Source organism: Dipodomys merriami, unplaced genomic scaffold (genome assembly GCF_024711535.1).
Source record: "Dipodomys merriami isolate MVZ:Mamm:240054 unplaced genomic scaffold, mDipMer1.0.p SCAF_52, whole genome shotgun sequence".
NCBI classification, from domain to species: Eukaryota; Metazoa; Chordata; class Mammalia; order Rodentia; family Heteromyidae; genus Dipodomys; species Dipodomys merriami.
In genome coordinates, this window is record NW_027206091.1 from 8,609,661 (window position 1) to 8,629,188 (window position 19,528).

General features: G+C 45.5%; 1 protein-coding gene across 1 annotated transcript; it reads left to right on the plus strand.

Annotated features, from left to right (window-relative positions):
* Positions 1-11,195: 11,195 nt before the first annotated feature.
* Positions 11,196-19,379, plus strand: LOC138811356 (cytochrome P450 2G1). Its single transcript, XM_069999100.1, has 9 exons — positions 11,196-11,375; positions 12,460-12,622; positions 14,383-14,532; positions 15,203-15,363; positions 15,912-16,088; positions 17,154-17,295; positions 18,166-18,353; positions 18,462-18,603; positions 19,198-19,379. The coding sequence occupies exons 1-9, from the start codon at positions 11,196-11,198 to the stop codon at positions 19,377-19,379; spliced, it is 1,485 nt and encodes a 494-aa protein (XP_069855201.1).
* The last annotated feature ends 149 nt before the right edge of the window (positions 19,380-19,528 follow it).

Here is a 19,528-nt window from a genome sequence, read left to right on the forward strand (position 1 = left end):
TCCACCATGAAGGAGATCACAGTCACCCAAGGCCATAACCCTCAGCCACCTGCATTTTTTTTTTTTTTGGCCAGTCCTTGGGCTTGAACTCAGGGCCTGGGCACTGTCCCTGAGCTTCTCTTGCTCAAGGCTAAAATTCTACCACTTAAGCCACAGGGCCACTTCTGGCTTTTTCTGTGCATATGGTACTGAGGAATGGAACCCAGGGCTTCATGCATGCTACGCAAGCACTCTACCACTGAGCCACATTACCAAACCCTGTCACCTGCATTCTCACCTTTCTCCCCTCCTTCTCTCTGAACAATCATTTCCTTAGCCCATACCCTTGAGTGGTTAAATTCTTATATTGGCACTTTGGAGTACCTACTATATCTATCTAGCTATCTATCTATCTATCTATCTATCTATCTATCTATCTATCTATCTATCTATCTATCTATCTATCTATCTATCTTCTGTCTGTCTGTCTATCTCTAGTCATCCATCCACCATCTACCTCTCCATCTATCTATCCATCTATCCATCATCTATATCTATCTATCCATCTATCTATCTCTATATAGCCATCTTTATATTCCCTCATCTATTGCTCTATCCATGCATCCATTCATTTATTTATCTATTTTTTTTTGCCAGTACTAGGGCTTGTATTCAGTCTCACTTTTGCTCAAGGCTAGCATTCTATCACTTGAGCCATTGCTTCACTTCTAGTTTTTTTTTTGTTGGTTCATTTGAGAGAGTCTCCTAGACTTTCCCATCCTGGCTGGATGTGAAACATAATCCTTAGATCTCAGCCTCCTGAGTAGCTAGGCATGAGTCACTGATGCCCGGCCTTTTTGTGAATTTTTGTGTGTATACTCAGTAAGGAAATTGGGCTACAATTTTCTCTTTTTTTTGTGACATCTTTTCCAGGTTTTAGTTTTAGGGTCTCATACTGGCTTCATAAAATGACTTCAATAGTATTGTTTCTCTTCCTATTTTTTTTGGGGGGGTGGGGGAGTGAATCATTTGAGGAACATTGGTACTTTTCCCTATAGCATAGTTTGGTCTATAATTATGTGTCCGTGAGTCCATTCAGTTCTGAAGGGGTGATGTCATGTATGGCAAAGCCATATTTTCATATTACTTGTGTTTCTAGATTGTGATTTGAACATTGGTTGGGGACAGATTTCTCTTGCATTTCCACTCAGATGAAAAAGAGCTGACAGTAAAATCCAAATAAATAAATCAACCATAAACCAGGTATCTAAATGCAGTAGGTAATAGAGCTGCGGCTCAAATGGTAGAGCACCATCCTTGAGCGAGAATAAACCAATGGAGAGTGCTCAGAGAGAGACACACACACACATACACAGACTGAATTCATGCACATGTGTGTGCACACATGCACCATTGCCTTTAGCATGAGCTGTTCACAGAATATTCCACAACACCCTGGAAACAGAATATTCTGCTTACAGAATCTCTCTCTCTCTCTCTCTCTCTCTCTCTCTCTCTCTCTCTCTCTCTCTCGTGTGTGTGTGTGTGTGTGTGTGTGTGTGTGTGTGTGTGTGTGTGTTTAAGAGCCTCGACATTTACCAAGCACTTGACATTTTACAATGTTTGGGTCTAGACTGTGAGAGGTTGAGCTCTTAGAAATACTGGAGTCTACACAGTGGCTTGTAAATCCCACACATTTTGATTTGTTTGCCAATACCTTGACCAAGCCAATTTTTATGAGGTGATTTTTTTCCCCCTTCCCATGTTGCAAAGTACACATTTTGTTAATTCTTTCCTACCCTTCACAAAGAATTTTCCGTGTTCCTCACCATCAAACATACAGGCGGACCTGCGCTTGAGGGGAGTTCATGCACTGCTCCCCTGTGACCAGTAGGTAGCAGCAGAGTGCTGAGTTGGGATTTGAGCATCAAACCAAGGAGACACCCCTCTCCTGGTGAACTGACATCAGGAGAGGATTAATAAACAGGGTGAGGGCAGACAGTGATCGGTGCTGTGAAGAGACAGCTAAAGCTGGGGGCCACTAGCTCAAGCTTGTCATCCTACCTACTCAGGAGGCAGAGATCTGAGCATTGGGGTTCAAAACCAGCCTGGGCAGGAAAGTCAATGATACTCTCTCCAATGAACTATACAGTAAAGCCAGAAGTATAGCTGTGGCTCAAGTGGTAGAGTGCCAGCCTTGGGCAAAGAAGCTCAGGGATAGTGCTCAGGCCCCGAGTTCAAGCCCCACTGTTGGTGAGAGAGACAGAGGCAGAGACAGAGACAGACAGAGACAGAGAGACACAGAGAGACAGAGACAGAGAGACACAGAGAGACAGACAGACAGAGACAGAGAGAACCTTGGAGGTGGGAGGATCAGCACCTGGAACAGGAAGGGAAGATCACAACTGTTCCTCCTCCATGGATGGGAAGTGAGGAAGAGGAAGAGGAAGGGCTTGGAACTCTGCATGGGCCTTTATAAGGCACTCCCAAAATAACCTAACATCTCCCACTAAGCCCTGACTCTTAAAGCTTCTACCTCTGTCCACTCACACCCAGTTGGGGCCCAAGCCTTTGTTGGAGGACATTCAGCGTCCAAACCACCACACCAGCCCCAGCCCAGACCCCGACGGCATCGCACCTGCCCAGCCATAGCAGCCTGCGGTCTTTTAAGTTAACTTGATGTCAAGTATTTATGGAGTAAATTTTCCATTTTTGTTCATTGTGGGGTTTGAAGTCAGGGCCTGGGCACTGTTTCTGAGCTTTGATGCTCAAGGCTAGCACTCCACCACTTTAAGCCACAGCTCTATTTCCAGTTTTCTGGTGGTTCATTAGAGGTAAGAGTCTCATGGACTTTCCTGCCTATGTTGGCTTTGAACCTCAGTTCTTAGAGCTCAGCCTTCTGAGTTGCTAGGATTATAGGTGTGAGCAACCTGTGCCCAGCATGGAGCAGGATTTCTCTGTCTCTTTGTGTCTCTGTCTCTCTCTTTCTCCTTCTCTTTCTTTCTTTTTTCCCTCCTTCACTCCTTCCTTTCCTTCCTTTCTTTCTCCCTCCCCCCCTTCCTTCCTTCCTTTCTTTTTGTTCTGGAACTGGGGCTTGATCTCAGGACCTTGAGATCTCACTTGGCTTTTTCACTCAAGGCTGATGGTTCTTCACGAACCATTCTACAAGCCTCAATGTTCTCTGGGTTTCTCTTTTGTCTGTCTGTCTGTCTGCCTGCTTGCCTGTCCATCCGTCCATCTGTCCATCCGTCTGTCTGTCTGTCTGTCTTTTTCTCTTTCTTTTTTTTTTGTCAGTGATGGAGCTTGAACTCAGGGCCTGGACACTATCCATGAGTTCTTTTGCTCAAGGCTAGTGCTTTACCACTTTGAGCCACTGTAGGGTACTCTGGAGCCGAGCTGTGAGACCAGCAAAGGATTAAGAGGTTGGAACAAGGCCTCCTCAGTACTCAGCAAGCTGAGAACTGCACCTTAGACAGATCAGAACAAGGCAGGGCAAAAGAAATGTGTAAATTACAATTAGCTGGACCTGATGGTGTGTGAGTCCCAGTTGATTGGCCCTTATGAAGCTTGAGACAATGGGGATAAGATGAATGCTTGCGTTGTGGTCACAGCTTCTCACAGCTCCTTCACTTTAGGGAGTTAGTTTTGCTATGTACCTAAACTATATAGTCAGTTGTGGGGCTTGAACTCAAGGCCTGGGCGCTGGCCTTGAGCCTCTTTGTGCTCAAGACTACTCTACTTGAGCTACAGTGCCATTTCATTTCTGGGTGGTTTATTGGAGATAAGAGTCTCATGAGGACTTTTCTGCCTGGGCTGGATTCGAACTGTGCTCCTCAGGTCTCAGCTTTCTGAGTAGCTAGGATTACAGGCATGAGATACCGGTGCCTGGCTGTGTCTTATATTAATGATTGTAGACACAAGATAGACTGACATCTTGTTTTCTGCATGTACCTATAGTAACCTTCTCTATGCTGAACTAAATAAATAAACTTGCTTACAGAAGCTCAGGGTTCAGGAGCCAGTGAGCTCTGGATCCCCCAGTACTCCACTTTCCTAGTCTCTTTCTCTTTCTCATTTCTTCAGCTCTGGTATCTTGTTGTGCTGTTCCTAGTTGTGGTTAGCGATAAGCCACGGCTCCACTTTCAGGTTTTTAGGTGGTTCATGGCACATACGAGTCTCATAGACTTGCCTGCCCAGGCAGGCTTTGAACAGTGATCCTTAGGTATCAGCTTTCTGAGTAGCTGGGATGAAAGGCGTGAGCTGCTGGTGCCCGGCATGGCCTAGAGTTTCTAAGCTTTAGAAGCAAAGTCTCTGACGATAGAAGAAGAAGCTCCTGCTCTCCTTTCTGATCCACTGGTACCGATTCCCCCCCAGGATGGAAGTGATTCACTGCTTTCCAGAAATACCTGTGATTTGGTATACCAGAACTCTACCGTGCCTGTCGGGTCAAATGACCCCAGGTCAATCACCGTCCATTCAGATGAAGGAGATGACACAGGAACACATGAGGATCTGGTCAATGGAAAGTGATGAATTTCATTCACATGATGTTTCTGGAAGAAGATTCTGGAGCCAGGAAGCCAGTGGTTCACACCTGTAATCCTAGCGACTCAAGAAACTGAGATCTGAGAATCGCAGTTTGAAGCCGGCCTGGACAGGAAAGTCCTTGAGACTCTTTATCTCCAAGGAACCACCAAGAAGCCGGAAGTAGAATGGTGCTAGGGTGGTACAGTGCTAGCTTTGAGCACAAAAACGGAAGAGACAGTACCTTGGGCCTCAGTTGAAGCCTTAGTACACACACACACACAGACACACACACGTGCACACACACATGCACAAATGCATATGCAAGCAATGGCTAAAGTGGTGACAAAAAGCAAATAGCTCCAAGATAAGTTCAGAGGAGGGACAGGAAGTTATGTAAGCCCGTGGTCACAGCCAGCCCCTTTTGTATCCAATTCTCAGGATGCACTTAATCCAAAGGTGTTGTGGTTACTAAGAGGTGGAGCCCCAAGGCTATGGTAATCAGAGTGAGTACAATTCCTTCTTCCTGGTGCCTCACACCTTTTAGTGGTCCTTCCCATGGGAGAATATGAGAACCTAAGCCGCTACTAAGATACCTAAAGGTTACTACCTAAAGGTTTATCTCTTTGCTATGTATGGGAGCCATTTACATCTCTGATTTCCTCCCTCTGCCCCACCTGGAAACTTCCATGAGATGAAATATCAACCCTGCTCTTTTTTTTTTTTTTTTTTTGTTTTGGTCAGGGGCCTGAACTTTAGGCCTGGGCACTGTCCCTCAGCTCTTCAGCTCAAGGCTAGCGCTCTATCACTTGAGCCACAGTACCACTTGTGGCTTTTTCTGCTTATGTGGTGCTGGGGAATCAAACCCAGGGCCTCATGCGTGCAAGGCAAGCACTCTACCACTGAGCCACCTTCCCAGCCCCAGCCCTGCTCCTTTGTAGCTCAATTCTTTTCAGATTCCCCATCCATCCATCCATCCATCCTTCCATCCATCCTTCCATCCATCCATCTTCTCATGCCTGGAAGATTTCCCTTACCACTAACATCCACCTGCCTCTTCTTCCTTTAAGAATTGACCCCACCCCCTGCTGCTGCCAGGGCCAACCTGGGTGCTGGTGGCTCACGCCTATAATCCTAGCTACTCAGGAGGCTGAGATCTGAGACTCATCAAAGCCAACCCAAGCAGGAAAGTCCCATATGAGACTCTTATCTCCAATGAATCACCACCACCGCCAACAACATAAACCAAACCAGAACTGGAACTGTGGCTCAAGTGGTAGAGAACTAGCTTTGAGTACAAAAGTTCAAGGACATTGCCCAGGCCCTGAATTCAAAACCTAGGACTGGCATCAAAGGAACAACCCAACAAACCAAATCAACCAAACAACCAGAAAAAAAAAAAAAAAACACCACCCACCACAACACACCAAAAAACAAAACCCCAACAATCAGAATTGAACCCTTAACTCTGAATGGAGCTCAAGATGATTCAATGGAAAGACTACACTTCCCAGCATCCTTTGCAGCTAGGCACACCTTTGAGATTATCAATGAGTGTGAGTGGCCTCATTGTGTGACCTCCAGGCTGTTTCCCAGCCCTGCTCCCTGTGGTCCTCTTGGGTGGAATGTCGTCCTCCACTGGGTAGATTGGGATGTCCCAGGAAATGGTGGAAACTCTTGAATCATTTGTGGTGGGTTTGATTGTTGCCGCTCAAATAGCACACTGGAGTATATCTTCGTTTTTGTATCTAAGTTGAGATTTTCCAGTCTGCAAAGTGGTTCAGACCCCATCTTGTTGATTTGTTGAGGAATTTATAGAATAATGATCCATGGAAAAATGCCTGACGGGTGTAGTGAGCAACTCGAGAAATACTAGTGACAGCTGGGAATGTGGCTCAGTGGTGGAGCGTTTGCCTCGCATGCATGAAGCCCTGGGTTCGATTTGTCAGTACCACATAAACATAAAAAGCCAGAAATGAAGCTGTGGCTCTAGTGGTAGAGTGCTAGCCTTGAGCACAGAGAGGCTCAGGGACAGTGCTCAGGTACTGGTGGCTCATACCTCTAATCCTAGCTACTCAGGAGGCTGACATCTGAGGATCATGGTTAGAAGCCAGCTGTGGCAGAAAAATCTGTGAGATTCTTATCTCCAACGAACCACCAGAAAACAGGAAGGAGAATTGTGGCTCAAAGTGGTAGAGCATTAGCCTTGAGCCAAAGAACTCAGGGATACCCAGGCCTTCAGTTCAAACCTCATGACCAACAAAACACCCCCCCCCCCACTCCCACCCCCAGAAATACTGGGCTGGGAAGGTGGTTTAGTGGTAGAGTGCTTGCCTAGATGCATGAAACCCTGGGCTTGATTCCTCAGTACCCCATAAACAGAAAAACCAGAGGTGGTGCTGTGGGCTTAAGTGGTAGAGCGCTAGCCTTGAGCAAAAAGCAGCTCAGGGACAGTGCTCAGGCCCTCAGTTCAAGTCCTAGGACTGGCAAAAAAAGGAAAAAGAAATACTGGCAAGGCATGGTGGTATACACCTTTAATCCCAGCACTTGGGAGGCTGAGGAAGGAAGATTATAAATTCAAGACTGAGCCTGGGATACTTAGTAACAATTCAAAGAGACTTTTTAATCTCCAATGAATTATCAAAAAAAGCTGGAAGTGGAACTGTGGTTCAAGAGGTAGTACGCTTACCTTGAACAAGATAGTTGTGGTTTGCGAATGTTGGGAGGAGGGAGGGACAATGGGGAGTTATTATTTAATGGGTCTCAAGTTTTAGTTTCACAAAATTAAAAGAGTTACCGAGTTGGACAGTACCAGTAATTTTATAATCTAAATGTTCTTACTGTTGCTGATTTGTACACTTAAAAGCCATTCCAATGGTAAATATTGTATTAGATGTATTTTATCCTAGTTAACAACAACAACAAAAAACAAATAAAAATAGAAGACATGTTACACAATTGTGTGGACTTCGTAAGAGTCCATACACAGGAAATGCTAAAACAGGTAAAAAATAATCTGTAGTGGCAAAGGACTTTAGAATTTCTAATACCTTAAATATTACTACTAATTAAAATATGTTGTTCTTGCCAGGAGCCGATGGCTCCTGACTATAATCCTAGCTATTGAAGAGAATGAGATCTGAGAGTTGAGGTTCAAAGTCAGACCCAGAGTTAGAAAGATCATGAATCTTTTATAAGTTTTTTTTTTGGGGGTCCGGTCATGGGGCCTGAACTCTGGGCCTGGGCGCTGTCCCTCAGCTCTTCAGCTCAAGACTATTGCTCTACCACTTGAGCCACAGCGCCACTTCCGGCTTTTTTTCTTTTTGCTTATGTGGTGTTGAGGAATTGAACCCAGGGCCTCATGCATGCAAGGCAAGCGCTCTACCACTGAGCCACCTTCTCAGCCCTGACCGTGAGTCTTTTATGCCCAATTAATCATCAAAAAACTGGAAATGAAGCTGTGGTCCAAGTGGTAGAGGGCCAGCCTTGAACAAGTAAAGCCAAACAAGAACACAAGGCCCTGAATTCAAGCCTCAGTATCAGCACAATAAAAATAAAAATATATATGTAACAAAACTATTTTATAAATCAGGTGCTGGTGGCTCACGCCTGTCATCCTAGCTACTCAGGAAAATGAGAACTGAGGATCATGGTTCCAAGCCAGCATGGGTAGGAAAGTCTGTGAGACTCTTACCTCCAATGAACCACCAGAAAACCAGACGTAGTGTTGTGTCTTAAAGTGGGAGAGTGCTAGCCTTGAGTGAAAAAGTTCAGGGACAGAATCCAGGCTCAGAGTGTCCCATAAAAGACACACACACACACACACACACACACACACACACACACACACACACACACACACACACACACACACACATATATAATCAACATAGTAAAATAACTATATTCTTTCTATAGCTATATATATATATATATACACACATACATATATACATATATTTTTTAACATGTTCTTATAAAGTTTCCAGTGTTCTTTATTTTTTTTCTAATGTTCTAGGGGTCAAATACAGGACTTTACATGACAGAACTAGTGCTCTATCACTGAAATGAATCCTCAGCCCTCCAATTTGTATCTGTGTGTGTGTGTGTGTGTGTGAGGGTGGGTGGGTGTAAGTGTTTATGTGTGCATGCACACACTTGTCCTAGGGCTGTTCCTTAGCTTTTTCCACTCAAGGCTGGCATTCTACCATTTGAGCCATTTGGGTCTTTGAATAGTTCATTGGAGATAAGAATCTCATGGACTTTCTTGCCTAGACTGGCTTTGAACCTCAATCCTCAGATCTCAGCCTCCTGAGCTGCTAGGATGTCAGGTGCAAGCACTGGTACCTGCCAGATGTTTGTTTGTTGTTTTTGCATGAGGAATTCCCTTCGTGATTTCTTATGGTGTTCCCTTGGAGGGGAAAGAAAAGTCACCAATTAATTTGTGCACGCTATAGAAAAGAGAACCCAAAAATTAGAGTAAAAAAAGTTAAATTTGTTTCAGACCTTTTGTGTGAAGAGTGCCAAACTGGAAGACACACACAATATCCATGTTGACATTGGGTCAAAGTGCTTTGAAATTGTATGCTGTTCTGGGAGGACCCTGAAAGCTGATCTATGTTCTCTGTGTTCCTGGCAGGTTTTGTGCTCAGTAGCAGCCTGACTGATGCTCCTGCCAAATAGCTCTGGTGAATTTCCTATAGTTATCAAAGCTTCAGGAGTGCCTGATGTTAGCAACAATTTTGTAGGGCTGAGGGAAGCAAAAGGGACCCAAGTCTCTCCTGGGGTGTTGGGCTAGGAGCTAAACAAGTAACTGGGAAATCCCTGTGACAAGTACCTCTTTTCATGCTTATTTCCTCTTCTTTTATGTATGGTATGATGTTGAAAGTCAGGACATTTTGACCTTGTCTGTATGTGTGTGTGCATGTGCGCGTGCATGTGTGCATGTGTGTCTGTGTTTGCCAGTACTGGGGCTTGAACTCAGGGCCTGAGCACTGTCCCTGAGCTTTGTCACTCAAGATTGGTGCTCTACCACTTGAGCCACAGCTCCACTTCTGACTGGCTCCAACAGTTCGTTGAAGAGATTATTCTTTGTTTCTTCTTTTTTATTGTATTGTTAAGATGCTGTACAGAGGGGTTACAGTTACATGAGTAAGGCAATGAATACATTACTTATCGATCATTGTTACTTCTTCCCTTCCTTATTGTTGTCCCACTATCCCTTCCCTCCCCCACCTCCCACAGTCTACCCCTCTCCTTCCCTCAGGACTCCCCCCTCCCTCCCCTCACCTGGCCTGAAGTTGTAAAGTTCGTTTCCAATATACTGTTCTGTGGGTATCTTTGTTGCAATGGGTCATCCTGTGTCCTTGTTTCAGTGTTTTGTTATTCCCCTTCCCATCCCCAATTAGACGTATGTATATACAAGATGCAGGGTATTGAAATCGAGTACAGTGACAACAGGGGATATGCCATAGGGGAAAGACCATACAAAGGAAACAACAACAACAACAAAAAATAAAGTCACATGGTACATTTAAAACAGTAACAAAAAAGACAGAACTCTTGTGTCCATATCTTGGGGTTCATTTCACTTAGCATCATCTTATATCATCATTTGTACGTGTTGTTTTTGAGCTTTTCAATTCATCTGATACGATTACCCTATGTGTATACTAATTATTGCAAATAAGGGAAACCTGGACTTAAATTTCTTTGGGACTGGGTAACTTCACTTAATAAGATATTTTCAAAGCCTTACCATTTCCTAACAAATGGGGCGGTGTCATTCTGATGGAGGCATAGAATTCTATTGCTTATATGTACCACATTTTCTGGATCCATTCATCTACTGAGGAGCATCTGGGTTGGTTCCATATCTTAGCTATGGTAAATAATGCTGCGATAACCATAGTTGTGCTGGTAGCTTTAGTATGGCCTTGTTTGTGATCATTTGGGCAAATGCCCAGAAGTGGGATTGCTGGGTCATGGGGAGCTCTATGTATAGTCTTTTCAGGAGCCTCCATACTGCTTTCCAGAGTAGCTGAACAAGTTTACACTCCCACCAACAGTTCAGTAGGGTTCCCTTTTGGCCACATCCCCTCCAGCATCTGTTGTTATTAGATTTGATTATAGCCATTCTTACAAGATTATTCTTTTCCTTTTGGCTTCCTGTCAAAATTAAGAATTGGAATCTGGGTGCTGGTGGCTCAAGCCTGTAATCCTAGGTACTCAGGAGACGGAGATCTGAGGATCGTGGTTAAAAGCCAATCTTGGCAGGGGAATTCCCATGAGACTCTTATCTCCAATCAACCACCAGAAAACCTGAAGCAGCACTGTGGCTAAAAGTGGTAGAGCACTAGCTTTGAGCAAAAGAGCTCAGAAACAGTGCTCAGACCCTAGTTCAAGCCCTACAACTGATAAAAAAAATGAAGAAGAAGAAGAAAACCAACAAGAAATAGGAAGAAAGGAGAAGGTTCCTTTCCAGAGATTTTCCCAACAGTGAACTCAATACATTTGTACTCAGGGTGGGAGATTACGAGTTACATAAACCCCCTGCCAAGGAATCTGTTCCTCTTATAGCATTACACCAGCACACTCGAATTTCAGGATGTTCAGATTTCAATTTAAGCTCCCAGAGACTATTTAGGAAGGATCTGAAGCCGAGGAGCGAACCTCTCTGTCCGTGTGGCACAATGGACCTAGGAGGGGCTTTGACCATCTTTCTGGCATTCAGTTTGTCTTGTCTGTTCATCTTCATGGCCTGGAAGCAAATCAACAAGGGAGGAAAGCTGCCCCCCGGCCCCACCCCAATTCCTTTCCTGGGGAACGTGCTGCAGGTCCGCATTGATGCCTTTTTTCACTCTTTCATGAAGGTGAGTCTGTGGGCCTCCCCCCACAGGAGAGGAAGTCATGAACCCCACTGCCAGGTGCCCAGGGCGAAAGCACACATAGAGGACACACTTGGTTGGCCATCTTAGAATGTGGAAAACAATCCCAGAATCAGAAACTAAATGAGAACTTACTTGTGCATCAGGGTACATCTATGCTTAATGTCAGGAGTTTGGAAGACAAGTTGGAGGGTCAGTATCTCAAGATTCTAGAAAGTTACCCTGGGTGTCAGTGGCTCATGCATGGGATCTTAGCTAATGAAGAAGCTGATATCTGAGGATCCTGGTTCAAAGCCATCCTGAGCAAGAAAGTCTGTGAGACTCTTATCTCCAATTCACCAGCCCAAAAAAAAAAAAAAAAGCCAGAGGTAGCTCAAAGTGGTAGAGTGCTAGCTAAGAGTCAGCACCCAGGCCTTGAGTTCAAGTCCTAGTACACACACACACACACACACACACACACACACACACAGCATATACACAGAAAACACATGGTCAGAAAGTTAATGTTTTAGAGAGAAGCATGGATCTGAATTCATCTAATCCACATCCATCACTTTACAGATGATGAAACTAGAACATTCATCTTTTGTGTGTGTGTGTGTGTGTGTGTGTGTGTGTGTGTGTGTGTGTGTGTGTGTATGCTAGTTCTGCAGCTTGAACTCAGGGCCTGGGTAGGCACTGTTTCTAAGCTTTTGTGCTCAAGGCTCGAACCACAGATCTACTTCTGGCTTTTTGGTGGTTCATTGGAGATGAGAGTCTCACACAATTTCCTGCCAAGGCTGGCTTTGAACCATGATCCTCAGATCTCAGTCTCCCAATTAGCTAGGATGACAGATTTGAACCACCAACCCCTGTGGACTTTCATCTTTGGTTATCTGGATGTGAGTCCCCACCCAGCCTCTGCCCCAGGTCGCAGAAGTAGACTGTCCATTAGTTCTTTCAAACCTAGGAGGTATCTTTATCTGTTATTGCACTCCTCTGGAATCCCTCTACTCTCTATCAGCTCCTTGACTGGTCCCTGTGTCCTGCTCTAATCCATCATCTCCTCCATGCCTTCCTTCCCTCCCAGCTCCAGAAGAAATACGGCAATGTGTTCACTGTGTACTTGGGTCCCCGGCCAGTGGTTATTTTATGCGGACATGATGCAGTAAAGGAGGCGTTGGTAGATCAAGCAGATGACTTCAGTGGCCGTGGAGAAATAGCAACCATAGAGCGGAACTTCCAAGGCTATGGTAAGTCACAACCATGACCAAACACCACCAAAGAAAAGTGATCACTATGTCAAAACTAGATCACACACACACACACACACACACACACACACACACACACACACACACACACACACACACACACACACACACACACACACTGGATGTGATAAATGATATGGGACTCCAGACTTTCACTCACAATGAGATCAAAGATGAACACAAAGGCACAATGCCTACATGCTTCTGATCATATAAAATAATACCGAATGAGCTAGGTGTCAGTGGCTCATGCCTGTCATTCCAGCTACTCAGAAGGCTGAGATCTGAGATGGGGGTTTGAAGCCAGCCTGGGTAGAAAAGTCCCCTTGAGACTGCTATCTCCAATTAAAAACCAGAAGTGTCACTGTGGCTTAAAGTGGTAATGCTCTAGCCTTGAGCAAAAGAGCTCAGAGACAGTGCCCAGGCCCTGAGTTCAAGCCCTATAACCACCAAAAAAGAAAGAAAGTAAGAAAGAAGGAAAGAGAGAGAGAAAGAAAGAAAGAAAGAAAGAAAGAAAGAAAGAAAGAAAGAAAGGAAGGAAGGAAGAAAGAAACAAAGAAATAAAGAAAGGAAGAAAGAAAGGAAGAATGGAAGGAAGAAAGGAAGAAAGGAAGAAAGAAAAGAAAGAAATGTTCACAGTGCATTTAGTATGTTCCATGTTTTGTAAGAAGAGCAGGAATCCTTGTTTTGAGTCCTTTGAGGAAACTATCAAAATTAGGTTAATTTTGCTAACATGAAAGCTGATGGTGAGAGACAGAAGGTAATAATACATGGTGAGTGGCTTTCCACTTTGATTTTTATTATTAATTGGTGTGTATGTGTGTGTGTGTGTCAGCCCTGGGGCTTGAACTCAGGTCCAATACAATGTCCCTGAGGTGGTTTTTTTTTTTTTTCGGTCATGGGGCTTGAACTCTGGGCCTGGACACTCTCTCTCAGCTCTGCAGCTCAAGGCAAGCGCTTTACCACTTGAGCCACAGCGCCACTTCCTGTCCCTGAGTTTTTTCACCTCCTCAGTAGCAAGGATTCCAGGATTGAGGCACCGGCACATGGCCCTGCCAACATTGAGTTTTATCTTACCCCGCATACACATGTGTTTTCTAGAAGCTCCAGAAGGTTCTTTTCTAGTGTTTCTCTGGCACCCGCCTGTCTGCATCCTTCCATCCTAATCAGGTTACCTTGTCTGTTCCATCTCTAATCTACCCCTTGGTCCCTGTATTTTTTCTCCTCCTATCTATTGCTCCATAAATCTGTCAAAATATATTTATTAGAGATTCTTCTAATAAAGAAGAATCTTTCCAAACAACTATATATACTAACCTATCAATTTTTTTATTCACTCATCAATCTATCATCTTATCTATTCTTTTACAAGCCTCTTCATCATTCATAAATCTGTTACTCTTTCATCCATCCACCAATTTATCCATCTGTCCATCCATTTCTCCATTACCCATCCATTCATCCATCCATGCACCCATCCATCCATTGCACCCACCTGCTATTCCAGTCATAAACCCTTCCATTCATCAAATTACATTTCCAAACAACTCACTAATCTGGTTATTTCCACATGAGAGTTAATCTTAATGTTACCCCAACACCCACTGAGTGGAAAATTGGGGGAAGTTTCCCCCAGAGCAGTATTGAGACCTTTGTTAATCCGTCTCCATCCTGACTACCACAGTGTTGACCACAGAGCAGGGCAGGGTGGAGGGAAGATGATTCTGACATCTTGGCAGGTTTGGTTATGGCCAATGGAGAACGATGGAAGGTTCTTCGCCGTTTTTCTCTGACTGTCCTTCGAAACTTTGGGATGGGAAAGCGGAGCATTGAGGAGCGGATTCAGGAAGAGGCTGGGTACCTACTAGAGGAATTCCGGAAGACAAAAGGTATGGAGGTTGGGGGGCGCTCCCCAATGGCTGCTAGGTGATGGGATGTCAGTGGAGGAAGAGTTCAATTATAAGAAGATGGGCCTTGGTGGCAGAAAACTGAAATGGGAGATGGAAACTCTCCAGATTTACTGAGATTTCCAGCCAGGTTCCAGGTTAAAAAACTAACATATGATATCCATAGCTCATTCCTGTAACCCTAGCTCCTAGGAGGCTCAGACCTTGAGGATCGTGGTTCAAAGCCAGGTAGGAAAGTCTGTAAGACTCTTTGTCTCTTGTTAACCACTAAAACCACAAGTGGAGCTGTGGCTCAAGTGATAGATCAGCAGACTTCACCCCGAGTTCAAGCCCAGTACCCACCAAAAAAAAGTCAACATGGAAGACCCTTAGAAACTACTTATCCAGAGCCCTTCATCAATGGACTCCCAAAATCTGTATGTAGAGTTTTGGTGATAAGGGTGTAGCCAGGGCTGGTTTTATACTCCCAGTTATTCTCAGCCTGCCCAGTGCTGGGTCTATACTCATGTACGACTATACCCAGCCCTCAGTGTGCTTACTGCACATCAGGAACTGAGTGAAGCCTTTTTTTTATAACTCCATTACTGTGCGTGATCACCTCCAACATGAATGATTTCCACTCCCTCCCTTCCCCTCACTCCCCCCCCGCCAGGCACCCCGATTGATCCCACCTTCTTCCTGAGCCGCACGGTGTCCAATGTCATCAGTTCTGTGGTCTTCGGAAACCGCTTTGACTACGAAGACAAGCAGTTCCTGAGCCTTCTGGGGATGATTAATGAGACTTTCATTGAGATGAGTGTGCCCTGGGCCCAGGTAACCATGGGGAGTCACTTTCCCTGCCCTTTCCCCGGGGTCCCCAACTCTGACATGCACCAGTGACTCATGCCTGTCATCCTAGCTACTCTCAGGAGACTGAGATCTGAGGATCTTGGTTCAAAGCCAGCCTGGGCAGAAAAGTCCATGAGACTCTTATCTCCAATAAACCACTAGAAAATCGGAAGTGGTGCGGAGGCTCAAGCAGTAGAGTGCTCGCCTTGAGCTGACGAGCACAGGAATAGTGCCTAGGCTCAGAGTTCAAACCCCACACCTGACAAAAAAGAAAAAAAGAAAATGAGAAGTGGCGTTCTGATTCAAAGTGGTAGAGAGCTAGTCTTGAGCACAAAGAGGCTCAGAGACAGTGCCCAGGCCCCGAATTCAAAACCCATGAATGACAAAAATCAATCAATCAATCAATCAATCAATAAAGGGCACCCCAAATTCTCAACCCCAACTCTCTCCTGACCCCAGACTCAGGCCACCTGGTTGGTTCCCCTGGCCCCTGGGCCCTATGGCCAACACATCTCTGTCACTTGTGTCCACAGCTGTATGACATGTATTCGGGAGTCATGCAGTATTTGCCCGGAAGACACAATCACATCTATGACTTGATAGAGGACCTTAAGGCCTTTGTAGCGTCCAGAGTCAAGGTCAATGAAGCCACACTTGACCTCCAAAACCCTCGAGATTTCATCGACTGCTTCCTTATAAAGATGCACCAGGTACACGGTTCCCCCCGCCCCAGCCCTGTTCTTTCTCCTCAAAGTCTTGCTGGGGTCAGTTAATCCTTATGTACATGTGGTGGAAGAAAAGAGTAAGTATTTCATACAGTTCACAGTGTGTGTTTGTGTGTGTGTGTGAACACATGCATGCACATGCGTGTACCCGCCAGTACTGGGGCTTGAACTCAGGGCCTGGGTGCTATCCCTGACCTTTTTCCTTCAAGGCTAGTGCTCTACCACTTGATCCACAGCTCCACTTCTGGCTTTTTTGGTGGCTCAGTAGAGATAATAGTCTCATGGATTTTCCTGACTAGACTGGCCTTGAACCTTGACCCTCAGATCTCAGCCTCCTGAATATCTAGGATAACAGGTGCAAACCACTAGCACCCAGCTAGAAATTTGCATCTTTGCATTGCAACATTTTCATGATAGAGTATTAGCCTTGAGCACAGAGAGGCTCAGGGACAGAGCCCAGGCTCCGAGTTTCAGCCCCAGGGTTGACAAAAACAAAACAAAACAGAAAGGAAGTTTTAATGACACTCTGCTTTCTTCTCCCAGTTCTCTCTCTCCCCCTCTTCCCCACCTCCCCCTCACCCACCCTGTGTCTGCCTTACTATTTTCAGATTCACTCCTGCTTCTGGACTTTGTTTACCCATATGTTATATTTTGGAAAACAATTGCCTTTCTGGGCACCTGTGGCTCATGCCTGTATTCTTAGGCATTCAGGAGGCTGAGATCTGAGGATCATGGTTCAAAGCCAGCCCAGGCAGGAAAGTACATAGTAGACTCATCTCCAATGAACCACCAAAATAAAATCCGGAAGTGGTGTTGTGGCTAAGGTGGTAGAGGGCTGGCCTTGAGCAAAACAGCAAAGGGACAGCACCCAGGCCCAGAGTTCAAGCCCCAGGACTGACACACACACACACACACACACACACACACACACACACACACACACACCACACATACACACACATAAATCTGCCATGTACATGGGTGGAGGGGAACCCCAACAACACAGAGACAGAAGAAGGTAATCCTATTCACGATCTCCTTCTCTCCCAGGATAAAAAGGATCCACACACAGAATTCAACCTCAGGAACTTGGTGCTCACCACCCTCAATCTCTTCTTTGCTGGCACAGAAACAGTGAGCTCGACCCTACGCTATGGAATGTTGCTCTTAATGAAATATCCTCAGGTAGAAGGTGAGCTGAGCTGACATCTCCCACTCCTCTAATAGGAAGGAAGGAAGATACCATCTTGAAAGGGCCAGATATACCAGGCACTGGTGGCTCATACCTGTCATCCTAGCTATGGAGGCTGAGATCTGATGATCATGGTTCAAAGCCAGCCTGGGCAGAAAAGTCTGTGAGACTCTTATCTCAATAAACCAGCAAAAAAAATGCTAGAAGTCGGGGCTGGGAAGGTGGCTCAGTGGTAGAGCACTTGCCTTGCATGCATAAGGCCCTGAATTCTATTCCTTAGCACCACATAAGCAAAAAGAAAAAAGCTGGAAGTGGCGCTGTGGCTCAAGTGGTAGAGTGCTAGCCTTGAGCTGAAGAGCTGAGGGACAGCGCCCAGGCCCAGAGTTCAGGCCTCATGACCGGACACCCCCCAAAAAATGCTAGAAGTGAAATTATGGGTCAAGTGGTAGAGCTCTAGCTTTGAGTGGAAAAGCTCAGATTGTGACCAGGCCCTGAGTTCAAGCCCCAGTACCAACACAAAAAACCAACAAAATAAACAAAGCACACAAGGCTTTTACCTTCAGAGGTGAACAATAATTTGTAATGGAGATAAAGCAATCTCTACATCTAAGGATCTATAACTCTATGGTATTTGCAAAATCCAGACCAGCATCTGCCTTAGCTACTCTGACAGAAACACCTGCTGCTCTTTCTTGCCTTCTTTTGCTCAAGGCTAGCACTCTACCACTTGAGCCACATCACCATTTCCAGCCTTTACTGTTTATGTGGTACCCAGGGCTTCATGCAGGCTAGGCATGCACTATATCCCTAAGCCATATTCCCAGCCCTTTCCTGCCTTCTTTTGTGAAATGTCTTCCTGGATTCTTCCAGCTAAGGTCCAGGAAGAGATTATCCAGGTGATTGGACCACACCGGATTCCCACAGTGGATGACCGCATTAAGATGCCCTACACGGATGCCGTCATCCATGAGATCCAGAGACTGACGGACATCGTGCCCCTGGGAGTCCCCCATACCGTCGTCCGGGACACTCACTTCCGAGGCTACTTTCTGCCCAAGGTGATAGTTTTTACTGTCATTTCTTTATCTCCTCCACGCCCTCCCCCCCCCCCCAATGCTCCTTATTCAACACTGACTTTTTCTTAATTCCCTCCATCTTCTCACCAGGGCACAGATGTCTATCCACTACTTGGCTCTGTCCTCAGAGACCCCAAATACTTCCAACACCCAAATGACTTTTATCCTCAGCACTTCCTGGATGAACAGGGACGCTTCAAGAAGAATGATGCCTTTGTGGCCTTTTCTTCTGGTGAGTTCCCATGGTCTATGAAACTCCCCCCAATAAGGACTAGAACCATATCTTCAAGTCCACATCAAAAGGGGATACAAAGGGCTATGTCACAGAATCATTAAATCCTAGCATCCCAGAATCAAAAATCTGAATGACTGACTCCATGATTAGGGGAGAAAATGGTAGCTCTGGGCATGGTGGTGCATGCTTGTAATCCCAGCATTTGAATAGTTGAGGCAAGAAGATCGAGAGTTCCACTTTAGAACAACAGTACCACTGGACAAAGCCTCAACAGATTTCTTTCCATTAAGAAACAAATTTAACACAGGCGCTGGTGGCTCAAGCCTGTCATCCTAGCGACTCAGGAGGCTGAGATCTGAGGCTCACAGTTCAAAGCCAGCCAACGCAGAAAAATCCATTTCACTCTTATCTCCAATAAGCCACCAAAAAGCGGGAAGTGGTAGAGGGCTAGTACTCTATCACTCTACTCAAATGGTAGAATGTTAGCCTCAAGGTTGGGAGGGGAATTCAAGCCCCAGAACTGGCACTAAAAGAAAAGAAAAAAAAATCCCTAGACCCTGTTCAACCCTCCCACCTCTTCTGTACCCTTAGGAAAGCGGATCTGCGTTGGGGAGGCCCTGGCCCGCATGGAACTCTTCCTCTACTTCACCTCCATTCTTCAGAACTTCTCCTTGCGCTCACTAGTGCCACCTGCTGACATTGATATCACCCCCAGAATTTCAGGCTTTGGCAACATCCCCCCAGTGTACAAGCTCTGCCTGGTGGCCCGCTGAGTGCCCCCTCCTGGGCCAATAAGAACCTTCCTGTTGCACAGGGTCCATGTCTCCTCCTTCTCCTCTTCATCCACCAATAAAGAACCTCCGCTTTGTACTGGCCCCATCTCACCTCCTCTTCCTCTTCCTCCTCTTCCTTCTGCTTGTCT

Bases quoted from the DNA above. Each gene is read 5' to 3' on its own strand.
- LOC138811356 (XM_069999100.1), top strand. From the start codon at position 11,196: ATGGACCTAGGAGGGGCTTTGACCATCTTTCTGGCATTCAGTTTGTCT. The intron at 14,533-15,202 runs GTATGGAGGTTG...CCCCCCCGCCAG, and splicing joins GGAATTCCGGAAGACAAAAG to GCACCCCGATTGATCCCACC. The intron at 18,354-18,461 runs GTGATAGTTTTT...TCTTCTCACCAG, and splicing joins GAGGCTACTTTCTGCCCAAG to GGCACAGATGTCTATCCACT.